General features: G+C 36.1%; 2 protein-coding genes across 8 annotated transcripts in view; one reads left to right on the forward strand and one right to left on the reverse strand.

Annotated features, from left to right (window-relative positions):
* The window catches only part of LOC126379455 (guanine nucleotide-binding protein-like 1), a 343,035-nt gene extending 341,751 nt beyond the window's left edge, over positions 1-1,284 (reverse strand). For 5 of the 7 annotated variants that reach the window (XR_007568334.1, XR_007568336.1, XR_007568335.1 and 2 more), the window contains exons 1-2: positions 1,158-1,278; positions 501-603 (exon numbers count right to left, since the gene is read on the reverse strand). Coding sequence is in view for 4 of the 7 variants with exons in the window: in XM_050028216.1 (XP_049884173.1) it covers positions 501-594 (94 nt within the window). In the remaining 3 variants the exon portion in view is untranslated. Of the gene's footprint in view, positions 1-500; positions 607-979; positions 997-1,157 lie in introns of those variants that run through there. The other 2 variants (XM_050028214.1, XM_050028215.1) reach the window with 2 other exon arrangements.
* Positions 1,285-3,955: 2,671 nt separating this feature from the next.
* LOC126379630 (U6 snRNA-associated Sm-like protein LSm4) lies at positions 3,956-6,128 on the forward strand. Its single transcript, XM_050028462.1, has 2 exons — positions 3,956-4,384; positions 5,900-6,128. Exons 1-2 carry the CDS (start codon positions 4,133-4,135, stop codon positions 6,062-6,064), a joined length of 417 nt encoding a protein of 138 aa, XP_049884419.1. The 5' UTR covers positions 3,956-4,132; the 3' UTR covers positions 6,065-6,128.
* The last annotated feature ends 7,172 nt before the right edge of the window (positions 6,129-13,300 follow it).

The following is a 13,300-nucleotide window of genomic DNA, read 5'->3' on the forward strand; positions in this document are numbered from 1 at the left end:
CCTCGCTGTAAATGTTCGGCAGCGGGTGCGCGGAAACAAAAAAAAACTAAAGTAATATCACTTTTACTGAAAATATATACGAGTATAAAGGAAATACATTAAAGAAAAGCAAAAATAAAATAACTTAGAAAATCAAGGAATCTTGGTGACAGCGAAAAATGGAGAGAAGAAACAAAAGACAATCATACCATATAGAAGAATAAGAAATTCTTATAAACTAAAAAGATTGTATATAATGAACAAAAAGTATAAAATCGATATAAAAATGTTAGTGCGTTGTTTACACTCTCTATATACGTTTCGGCGTCAACAGATGACGTAGGTGTAGCCATGTCATTCGGTGATCGAAATTATTATTTTTGTCATAGATAAGCTAAGCTAAATGAGCTCTACACCTTTTTGCCACCACTTGGAAGGTCTAGAGAACCTAAAAACAATAAAAAATATTATAAACCCTTCCTATTTTCTTCAGGTTTACTCTGTAAATAAAAATAACTTACACGACAGAAGGAGTGTTTTATTCTGTTTTTTCTGTTGCAGTTGCTGTTTCTTCGCTTTCCCGCTGAACGGGGTCTTGCGCCTCGCTTGCGGCATACTGGATCACTGCTGGCAAATGAAAAAGTAACATACTTTAGTTTATATTTCTATCTAAGTGACGGATAATCCACTTGATATTGTCAGAATATCAAGGGGAATTTTCCATCGCAAAAGTATGGAATTTAAAATAAATAAATAAGGTCTTGACAGAAAGACGGATGGACAAGAAAGTGATCCTATATTGAGGTTCGGTACCCTAAAAAACAGACATTTCATTCATTGCCTGCAGTGCCATGTAATTGTTTCCCTATCTTGATTGTTGTCGTCACTCACGCGTACAAGACCGGCCCTAAGCGGTAAAATCCAGATGGATATTACGCCGAATTTTATTCAAATTCAGTGTAATATCCAATCATTATCACTTAACGATGGAAGTAACTACTTTGAGTAAACGATACAGTGACAGGAACCGCGGAAGTTCAACGCATGTTCAAGGTTACAGGCGTGTACACTGTGAATTAAAATAAAACTACAAACTATACATAAGATACCACTCAAACATGCGGTCTTGAAAAGACACATTTTGTTAAAGCGTTACGCGTTATTCAGCGGTTACATACCTCACAACTTCCTCTGGGAACGATGTAGAATGAACTTTTAACAAGAAAGTAAGGAACAATTAATTAGAAATCGCTAATTTCTCGTAGATTCACACGTTTCACCGGCAGATTTCGCTTCCTTTTTTTTTTTTTGTTTTGTTTTTCCCCGAAGGGTAAGGCAAAGGGAACTATGCCCATACAGCCATGTCTTACGTATTTTTTTTCTTGATGATTAATGAAATGATGAAAGGTGATAATGATGAAACCTAAGCCCCCACCCTCGGAGTAGACTCCTACTCCGAACCCCAAACGAATTAACTCAAAAGTCCGCATAAACTTTTGAGTTATGAAGCGGCTTCCCGGCACGAAGCGAAAATAGGCAGATACACTTTGTTTATTGAATACTCCAATATAATAACACTCGCGAATGTCTTCTGACTAACTTAATGCGATCATTAACCACAAAACACCACTTCGTATTAATTATTTAGATTACTCAATGAAGAAAGCAACTGTCCCGTTCCCGTTTCCCGCCGAAAAACAGATTTCGCTTCCATTTACAGTTTGTTTCAAAGTGACAGACGACAGTGACAGCAAGAAAAACAGCCGTCAAAATTGACATGTGAAGTTTCAAAAAAATATTTAATTAATTCCTCATTTTGAATTTTGTTGTATTGTATATAATTTGTACAAAAAAGGCTCGTGAAGGCAGAAAGTATAATGAGTCATATTAAAATCTAGAGAACTAATTTACATGATAAAATAAATTATAAATAAACAAATAAATATTCATTTATTTTATTTTATTTTTAAACAGATGAAACGAACGTGCCTTTAAAATTAGGTACTTTACTGTACACATTTTATATCCTTTTGCAACAAGTAACAACCATGTAACAACATAACATCCAACTCACCCAAACTTGTATGAAACTTGTAACTAGAACTACGTTTTATTAGTAGAACGTAGTATTATTTCTTATTCTATGCTAGAACCTTGTATACCTACTCATATAACACCTCTAAAACGTCAAACGATTTTTAGGTGTTTTATAAGTACTTGTCACTTTTACCCTAAAAATTAACTAAGCAAATTACGAATATTAACAGTAATTTCTTCATTAATCAGCTACAATATCAACTATGTAAAATGATTTAACAAGAAAACTATAATTTATACACTTCTCATCAAAAAAATCGAAACACTTCCGTTTTCATTGTTTCTATCCGAATTTAACACAAAAAAGAATTCATACGATGAAAAAAAATACATAAATGTATAGCTGGCAGTTTGGCCATTACAGTAATAAGCGAAAATTCTAAATTCAAATTTTTTAGAATTAGAATCACTGTTTTGAGACAAATGTGTGTTTAGGGTTGGAGTACATTTAGCGTTTAAAAACTAAAAATTGGCGCCTATCCTTAAACTTTTTGTTTTTTATTTCAATACTGTGACTTTGGGACGTCTGAAAAAAGGTTTTTTTTCTAAAACGTATGGATACTTCGCCCACAGAAGCCGCCCAAGTTGTGGCATTGCTGGATTCTGGCCTTAGTCAGCGTGTTGTGGCTGCAAGACTGCATCTAAGCCTGTCATCTGTTCATAGAGTCTATAAACGTTATCGGGAGACTGGTTTGTTCACGCGCCGTTCAGGATCTGGCAGGAATCGGGTCACTTCTGAGCGAGATGATCGATTTATTGTAACAACTTCTTTAAGAAATCGACGCCTTAACGCTTTTCAACTGCAGCAGCGGCTTCATGTTGTACGAAGGGTGGCTGTAAGTGACTCTACAATTAGAAGAAGGTTGAAGGATCGTGGACTGGTACCGCATAAGCCAGCAAATGGGCCGAAATTAACTGCAGACCACCAAAGAGCGCGCCTTAACTTTGCACGTGAGCACCTAAATTGGTCATACCTACAGTGGAGCAAAGTTCTCTTTTCTGATGAGTGTAAAATTATGCTGTATGGTAACGACGGAAGGAACAAGGTCTACAGAAGAGACGGAGAACGCTATGCACAATGCTGCATTGAAGAAAAGGTCAGCTATGGTGGCGGTTCGTGGACGGTTTGGGGAGGAATCAGCGCCGACGGTAAGACAGAGCTTGCTTTCGTGTCTGGGCCACGTCTGCCTGCACTAAACTGTCATCGGTACGTCGAAGAGTGTCTCGAGCCTGATGTGATGCCCTATGCACATTTTATTGGCAACGGCTTCATATTCATGCACGACAATGCTAGGGCTCACACCGCGGGCGTCGTACGAGATTATCTTAACGAAGTCGATATCTCTATTATGGAATGGCCAGCAAGAAGCCCGGACATGAATCCCATTGAACATCTGTGGGATGAATTAAAGAGACGAATTCGAGCAAGAGATCCTGCCCCAGAAACACTTAGCCAGCTGCAAGATGCAATCCAAGAGGAATGGGACAATATACCACAGCATGTGATCGTGACTCTCATCCGATCGATGAAGAACCGTATGGAAGCAGTAATTAGAGCTCGGGGAGGGAATACAAGTTATTAAATAAACGTTTTTTAGCTTTTTTTTCATTTACGTGTGTTGTTTTATCCATTTCCTTTATACTCCATACGGAATAAAAATGACTCATTTAACAAAATACGAAACCTATGAAAAATTCATTTAAATTTAGAACATTAACATTAAGATTTGATAAGCTCATATTACTCACTATTAAACGACATTTAACATTTATTCCTAAATGTACACATTTTTCTGATAATCCTGACAAAACGTAAACTTGCAAGGTGTTTCGATTTTTTTGATGAGAAGTGTAATATTGTTGAAGTTTTAAGTTAAAACTTTAAAAGTTTTAACTGTCAGTCGAAGCGTTACTCATAAAGAACCCAAAACCAAAAATATAACCTATATTTCTAGAACGCTTGTATTTTGCGAAAATAAATAAGAATAGGACAAAATCGTTTTGTTTAGTCATATAAACCAAATTTTCTTATAAAAAAACACGGCTTTTAGTCAAAATGCTGCCGCTGTCGCTACTTAGAACTGCACAAAACCATCCTATGTTAGTAGAGTTGAAAAATGGCGAAACTTATAACGGGCATCTTGTTAGTTGTGATAATTGGATGAATATCAACCTTAGGGAAGTTATCTGCACATCACGAGACGGAGACAAGTTCTGGAGGATGCCCGAATGCTACATCAGGGGCAGTACTATTAAATATCTTAGGATACCGGATGAAGTAATCGACATGGTCAAAGAGGAAACGCAGGTGCGTATCTTGGCTTTCACCAGCTATTCTGACTGACAGACACGCTTTAGTCACGTCTGTCTACAATCTGAATGATATATACATAAACTCACGCCCATAATCCATAGCAGAGTAGATTAGGAGTGTCACAACATATTGCTGAGCTGATGTCCCTTTTTAGAAATAAGGTTTAATTATTATGTTCACTCCTACTGTGTACATATATCTACTTATATCTAAAATAAATGATTTATTTTCTATTCTAAAAGGAATTTATTGCCAGCAATAGTTTTTATTTTTCTTTACAAACTTATATGGGCGAAGGGACATGACTCGGGTTGTGATGTAATGGAGCAAGCTATGGCACCGTCCTGTGTTTGTTTTTTTTTTTTATATGGGTATCTAATTTTCCAGGCTTGAGCCCCTCCTGGTGGTAATACCAGCAGCCCCATAGTTAATAGTGTTTAATGATGAAACCATCACTTTACCTAGTTTAGGCTCCAGCCTCTAAAACATAAGTTAATTAAGTCAAAATGTAGCTTATTACTATTATGTTGTTACTATTATGGAGGTAATATATGACTTTTTTTTTACAATAAATCAACACTATAGCACTACACTATGTCCACATTGACAAGACTTGTATTATGAATACTGTACTGTGTCTCTTATGAATGACAAATTCGAAAATACAAACATTTGGACAATTACCATAAAACAGAAAGGAAAACACAACTGAATAGTTGAATACAGGCACTTATCAGTGAAAACTGCCTGCCTGAGTTAATAATAATAATATCTTTAATAAGGTAACATAGTAGGGTTTAGGTCACAATAGATCTGTCAGGGTCGCAGTGATGTCTCGGGCTGTTTTTCAGTCCGACCCTCACAATTTTTCAAATAATAATAATAACATAGTTACACTTGAAATTGTCATTTTTTAGGTAACGAATGTCTCGTCCACCTAAAACTACTGATTTCCCTCATTCAGCACTATTTTATTCGAAATATCCTGTCAGACGACATCTTGAGCCGAGAAGTCGAGGTTCACATCCAACTGGCCACCCTCCTTAAATTTTGTACCACGTGGGAGCACTCCCTATTTATCCAGCCTAGTAGTCAATGCCATCAATCTACATTAATCACTTCAAAAATAGTGTTAGTGTCATAGCTCGGAGAATTGCAAAGCTGAAGTGGCAGTGGGCAGGACACATAGCGAGGAGAACCGATGGCCGATGGGGCGGAAAGGTTCTGGAATGGCGACCACGCGTCAGACGACGCTCAGTGGGTAGGCCCGCTACAAGGTGGACCGACGATCTGGTGAAGGTCGCGGGAAGCCGCTGGATGCGGGCAGCGCGGGACCGATCGTCGTGGAGATCCTTGGGGGAGGCCTATGCCCAGCAGTGGGCGTCATACGGCTGATGATGATGATGATTGTAGATACAGCACTTGACACAAAAATGCGGCGAAAACTTGGCCGGTAAAAAAAAGTAATTTCTCTGTGTTTTGAAATGTTCGGTGTCCATTCGTTTTCAGGTGAAAGCGAGAGGACGTGGCGAGATGAACAAAGGTCGTGGTGGGCAGAACATGCGGACGGGTCGCGGCGGCAGCCGGGGCGCCTTCGGTAACCGCGGCCGCCCCGCTCCGCTCTCCCGGGGCGGAGGCAACACGGGTCGGAATCCACAGAATAAGAAGAAATAGTCCCTCCTAGATCCCTTTGTATGATTATGTACCTACTTTAATAAATTAAGACTTTGTTAAGTGACATTCTGTTTGTTTTAAACAAACCTTAACATTTTCACTGTGTATGAACCACATCATCATCATCACCAGCCCATTAACGTCCCCACTGCTGGGGCACGGGCCTCCCCTATGGATGGATAGGGAGATTGGGCCTTAAACCACCACGCGGGCCCAGTGCGGATTGGTGGTTATTAACGGCTGCTAATGCAGCCGGGACCAACGGCTTAACGTGCATTCCGAAGCACGGAGGAGCTCGAAATGAAAACTTTTTTTTGTGGTCATCCATCCTATGACCGGCCTTGGCGAAAGTTGCTTAACTTCAACAATCGCAGACCGAGCGCGTTTACCGCTGTGCCACCGAGCTCCTCTCGCTGAACCACATATAAGGCAATAAATTTGAAACTTACATGTGCATGTCCCATATGTGAGGCACATTTTTGGTAATTTATTTTTTACGAAATGGCAACACAGGGTGGGATGACGTCAGCTGGGCTAACCTTGAAATATTAGCTGCCACTTTTGAGCATACCAGCGGGCTTAGCATCGTACGCGCGCGACTCTTTCTTGCCTCGACATACGTCACCCGTCACTCTCACAGTACTGCACAGAAAGAGACAGATGATCTCTGTCGCGGCGAGAAAGAGTCGCGTGCTTACGGTGCGAAGCCCCCTGGTCCGGACGTCATATAGTAATAGCAATCAAATACATTCGTCAGTAATTCACTTAATTTTCAATAATAAAATTTACGTCCTTGGAATGTTGAAGACACCAATTTAGTGGTAACACTTACGTCAATGGGCTAGCAATGGCGGCTTGTCGTAGGATTGAGCATACCTGGTCTTCTTATACCATGGTGTAATGCTGTAATATTGATCTTTCGTAAAGTCTTCTTATCGTGTCGATGGCAAACTAAATAGTATCGGCCCAAAACTTGGCAACAAGTATGGCGCTATCTGCAGCGCTCATGAGATCCTCCTGCGTGCAGGTGTTCGGGCACGCAGGACACGATGTAAGATGTTCCATCGTTTGGGGAACAGTTCCGCACTTGCACTTTAAGGCCGAGCCATCCGAGAAACCCCACCTGAACAAATTGTCCTTATAACTAAAACACATAATAACGGGTTCTTACCGCATTTAAACGCGGTAAGAACCCGTTATTATGTGTTTTAGTTATGATAATAACCGCGTAAACTTAAAACAAAATTGTCCTTACTTCGGCCCACCTGAGTCCGAAGTCTATTTAAAGACTTCCAGGTAAGCCAAGGCAAATCAAAACCTGGCGGAGGTCTCGGACGGCGGAACAAAAGAGTTTGGGAGGTGTACCCGTTCCTGCCAAATCCTGCAACTTTCCTTCCTTTTGTAAAGTGATTTGATGCTGTAAAATATCAATCAATCAATAATACTTTATTGCACAACTGCATATAAAGGACATAAATATACGAATAAAAACATAAGCGCAATAGGCGGCCTTAATGCATTGGAGCACGGACTGGTGCCCCAAGTAGCAATCAAGAATTGTGATTAAGTCATATATGTCTAAACTTTAGCTAAAGTGAGATTTATCCAAATCAAATAGGACTTATTAGGACTTCATAAATTCATTTCCTTCTTTAATTCTATATAGTTTTCAACAAATCCTACTTTAGATAATTTAGAATACACAAAACCAAGTTAAGTATTCACAAAACTATTTAGTCTTATCTCAGCCTACTGTTAAGTCTACAAGTATTCTTTTACTTTACTCAGATTATTTGAAGGCTCACTTAACACTAAATTGATTTAGTGAAGTATCAGTTTAGTCTTGTAAAGTAAAAATTGATTGCCTAGATATACTTAAGGCAATTTTTATTATTTGTTGCTCCTATACAAGACTGTTTTATTCGTTTTTGACTACAATAAGTAAAACATAAGAAAAGTCTATTCAATGGACGATAAAATCGAAATAGAAGCAAGCAGAAAGATGGATGAAGTCCAAATAATAAAATGATCTGGTGATTTTCGAAGGCAGAATATTAAATACTTACAGAAAATTAACCTGTGATAATGCACATCCCACTGTTTTTGTTAGCGATGCGATATCTTCTTCATTGCCATCATTTTTTTATATCGATTGGTATAACACAATCATTTAATTTTGGCAAAAAAATCGTAAGTTCCTGTTTTTCAAATCCGATCCAGCGTGTGGCGGCCCAGGTACCTACGTCTCGCACAAATCTTCTCAAAAATGACTAAGCTAGTCTAACCTAATCTAAGCGCACGGCAACACTACACCATGAAAAATCGAGTTTTATAGTAAAACCTGCTAAGTTCAAATATAAAATTAGGTACCTATTAGTCTAATAATAAATAAATCCAATCAAAAACATAAATGTGAAATGAGAGCCAAGTTCAATATTATGCAATGCTTTGGTTGTTGACTTCAACGACAAAAGAAGTGAGATCTAAATGGGTGCCAAGTTCAATGGTCAGTCCTGAAATTTATTTATAAGTAACAGTATAACATATCATATCTTCTTATAACATAAATATATTGTAGCCTAAGGTCTGTCTTATTGTAGGTAAGTACATATCCTCGTAACGCGTGGGTCCTTTTAAAAGGACAAATTCAAAACTAAAAGTCGACTTTATAGATATAATACATTTGAATACCTATTAAACTCGTTTAAGATTCACGTTAAGTTAAAAAAAATAAAAAGCCAGTAAAATGGATGTGAGTTGTGTTGTATCGTGGGCGAAAAGCTGACAACCTATCACCGCTAAACACATGTTCCAACTTGCTTACCTACCCTTAAAGTACTTGTCGAATATGGCATCAAGTGGTTTTATGATCACTTAGTGCTCTGCCTACCCCGATATAGGCGTGATTGTATGTTATGTTAAGTTAATCCACATACCTACCACAAAAAGACCGGCTGTCATGAGTTTTGATTACTTACTGATTCTTACATCTATAGTTAGGTACAGGCACTAATTAGGTAATTATGTTAAGCGTTCATAATAGAATCTAATAATTAAAAATTTGCCAGTTTATTATTTTTTCCTTTATATTCATCTAATTACCTATCTTACCAAATACCAAATTTTAACTCTCTAGGATCATCTGGAACTGGGTTAGACTTTTGATTTATAGGTCAGTCAGTCAGTCAGTCAGTCAATGATAAAAATGAGGATTTTTGTACATTAATATCTAAATAACCGTTTGAGATAAGCTTATGAAATTTAGAACACTTATATGTATCTCACAAGTCTCAATATATGAGCCAAATTTACGATACGATACGATACGATTTGATACGTTTATGTAAAATAGTTTTTGATTTATGAGGGGGTCAAAAGTGGCTGCAAATGGTTCGTGTAATATTACACACGGTGCGGCTCGCCAGTTCTATTTCTTGAACTTGGCTTGATACGCTACCGCGTGTCTAGATACTTTTCTTTCTTCTTTCATTCTTTCTTTTAATAATTTTAAAAATGTACCTATTTTTAACTAAGCTTTATTCACAATCATAAACAAAACATATCTATTTTAAGTTTTGTGTATGGTTAAATGCATTTAAAGTGGGCATTAGATTCGATTCCTTTATTTTTTTAGCTTGATAAAGTCATCGGGAGTTACATAGATGATTCTGGCCTTTTTTATTAACAATAATGTTTTTGGTGGGCTTAGAAACTACCGCGCACACACACGACGTTAATCAAATTGCAAGGGTTCTTCGTATATACAATATTCAACGGATACTCGTAAATTTTTACAATAATCACATTGTTTCCGTTGGCAATTAGAAGCGCGGTGATCGTACCTACTTTGCGTCAGCGAACCATGTACCTATGAGAATGTATGCGCGGAGACTCATTAGCAAATTGAGTTTATGTTTGTTAGTTCCAATTGCGATAAATATTAAATAATTAAGTAAATCACATTCCTATCCAAGTAAGAACTCAGCATAACAATATTTTTTATCTTCCACGAGTCGAAAAACTTACCTCTCAAACAAACATACTTTCCATAGGTTTTAAAAGCTTGTTCGATTTTAATTGTTACTTGTTACATAGATGATTCTGGCACAAAATAAACAAACATGATTTTACGACATTACTTTACTAAATCAAAATAGAGGATCACTTTAGACATAAGAGTTTTAAGTAGGAATTCACTAAATACTTTTTGTCTTAAGTTGGTATACTCCTAGACAATTGAAGTAAAATTTATCTTAACTAGTACTTGATGAAGTGCAACTTGACTTTACTTTTCTAAACTGATTCTTACGAAATCAATTGTTTCTAAAGTCTTACTTCATTTAGAAAAATATTACTTAACGCCATTTTGCACTTACAGGAAGAAAACATGTAATATTTTTTTGACAATATTATCGTCAAAAACTGAAGTAAATTAATATATATCTCTGTTGTAGTAACAATTACTGCGTTCAGCTGTCACATATTAATACAAAATGAATTTCTCTATACTATATGTCACCATTTTTTTTATTTGCTGAATAATCAATCCAAATTTTATTATTATTTTTCTGGTATATTAAAGGCCCTTCTGTTTTTTAACACTTTCTATCGATTTTACACGAGAAACAATCATGCGTTTATAATTTCCTGTATGTGAAACGGCAGAATAACCTTTTGTTAAAACAACTTAACAAATATTTTAGACGCCATTTTCTTACAGACTTCATTTCTTGTGTTAATGTAAATGTTCGCCATTATATTCTAAAATAAAGACGCGTGAAGTAAAAATCGTTTTAGTATGACCTGAAGTTTTATTCCTTAAGTTACAATTGACTCAGTGCAATTCAATCCTATAGTCTTAACTAAGTATTGTAGATATCTTCAAGTATACATTTTTGGTATTAAGTGATACTACAAGAATTCTAAGTTTAGAATACGCAAGAACATTGTCTAAAGTAGGGTTTAAGTCTGACTTAACGTTGTCTTAAGTCTGTCTTGTATAAGAGTTAAAGTATGTGCCCACTTTTACTAAACTGTATCTTCAAGACATCTTGAGGGATATCTTGGAGACATATAAGACTTATCCAAGACAAGGGCTTGATTTAGTCTACTTGCCTTCAAGATATCTACAATTCTCTTTTAAGACAATCGGTTGCTACATGGGGCAATAAACATAATGATACCAACATAATTAAAATAATAAAATAATTAATATTTTTTGTATATATATACATAAATATGTGGCTGGCATAACCACAAAAAGTAGCTCAAGCCACGATAAAAAATATTAAAAAACAAAACCTTAAAAATGCGTATACAACAGATATGAGCAACTGTTATTTAAAGTTAAAAACAAATTGATTAATTTTATATCTTTTATTGTCTTGTATAAAAATGGTCACTTAATTATAACTATCTTAATAATAATTGATAATTTAATATTATCCTCGTAAGCCCTGGGGTCCTCTGAGAAGGACCAAATAATTGTAGTCATAAAGGCCGAAGGTTTTGAAATAGTTTGTTCTAATAATCAACGAAGGTACTTTTAAAAGTACCAAAACTTTGCCTGTCAATTTATTTCAAACCTTTGCGCCGATTGAGAAAAAAAGTATTTTGTCTATGAACTAGTTCATTCAATTTCGTGAATAGGTGGCTTTAATATAAAAGAAATATATATCACTCGTCGTAATTTGTCATTTTATGGCTTTTCGGCGGGAGACGGGAACGGGACAGTTGCTTTCTTCGTTGAGTAATCTAAATAATTAATACGAAGTGGTGTTTTGTGGTTAATGATCGCATTAAGTTAGTCAGAAGACATTCGCGAGTGTTATTATATTGGAGTATTCAATGAACAAAGTGTATCTGCCCATTTTCGCTTCGTGCCGGGAAGCCGCTTCATAACTCAAAAGTTTATGCGGACTTTTGAGTTAATTCGTTTGGGGTTCGGAGTAGGAGTCTACTCCGAGGGTGGGGGCTTAGGTTTTATCATCATCATTCATCACCTTTCATCATTTCATTAATCATCAAGAAAAAAAAATACGTAAGACATGGCTGTATGGGCATAGTTCCCTTTGCCTTACCCTTCGGGGAAAACCAAAACAAAAAAAAAAAAAAAAAAATTGTCATTTTATTGGTAAAGATGGCGCGCACACGGCGACGAGGTAAAAAAAAATCGAGTTAATAATCGAATTTCGTAGTTTTTCATACACATTATTTTCGGAAATCGCAGGTAATATAATAATCAACAACATGACATAGTTATTTTATCAATTTCGTATCGATATCGTTAGCAATATGAAAGCAAACTTTTTTAGTCCTTTGCAAGGGACTTTAGGTGTCATGTCCGGATATTTTTCAAATACTTTTTTAAATTGTTATATGTGATTAAATCATACTGATATAGACTGACTTGCTTACGTGATCTTATTATTAAAAAAAACTACCGTCTTCATTTTATTTCCTTTTTCCTTCTAATGATGATCTAAACTGACACCATGAATTAATTTCTTTCCTAATAATAAAAACCTAATGTACTTCCAGAGGGACTAATCACAAACTACATCATAAAAACTAAAATTCGTTACTTATTTTATATTCAAATATGTAAGTATATACACATATTTATGAAGTACAAATAGGTATGTATTTTAATGAAAAAATACATAACCCTTTATAATAATAATATTTTTCAGATTTTACTAAAAGTAGTGACTTAAACCTGGAGTCCTTCTGGAAGAACTAAAAAAAAACGTATTTTTTTCAAAAATGTCTTCTATTCATCCTTACATAGGTCTCCACTTAATTTGAACCCGATCGGATAACTCTAACACTTTAAAATTTGTACTTGAAGTGCTCGGCCTTTACGACTACAAAAATTTGGTCCTTTTCAAGGTACCACCGTCGTTTATTACTTCGAAATCGTAATTATGCTTCGGCGTTACGAGGTTAAGGCATCAATTTGTAAATAAAGACAAGTAGTTGATACAATACTAAAATAAAATACAGGGTGTTAGTGACACCGTATCAAATACTCAGGGGGATGATTCCGCTCAGGACTCTGAGTCGATATCAAGTGGAATTTTTCGAACTGAAAATCACTACATAGTATAAAACAAAGTCGCTTTTTCTGTCCCTACATCCCTATGTACGCTTAAATCTTTAAAACTACACAACGGATTTTGATGCGGTTTTTTTTAATAGATAGAGTGATTCAAGAGGAAGGTTTATAAGTATAAT

The sequence above is a fragment of the Pectinophora gossypiella genome, chromosome 29, assembly GCF_024362695.1.
Source record: "Pectinophora gossypiella chromosome 29, ilPecGoss1.1, whole genome shotgun sequence".
Classification (NCBI taxonomy): domain Eukaryota; kingdom Metazoa; phylum Arthropoda; class Insecta; order Lepidoptera; family Gelechiidae; genus Pectinophora; species Pectinophora gossypiella.

What these genes read in the sequence shown, in the direction of transcription:
- LOC126379630 (XM_050028462.1), top strand. Translation starts at nt 4,133, where the DNA reads ATGCTGCCGCTGTCGCTACTTAGAACTGCACAAAACCATCCTATGTTA. An exon ending in TGGTCAAAGAGGAAACGCAG is followed by an intron (nt 4,385 to 5,899) that starts GTGCGTATCTTG and finishes ATTCGTTTTCAG; the next exon opens with GTGAAAGCGAGAGGACGTGG.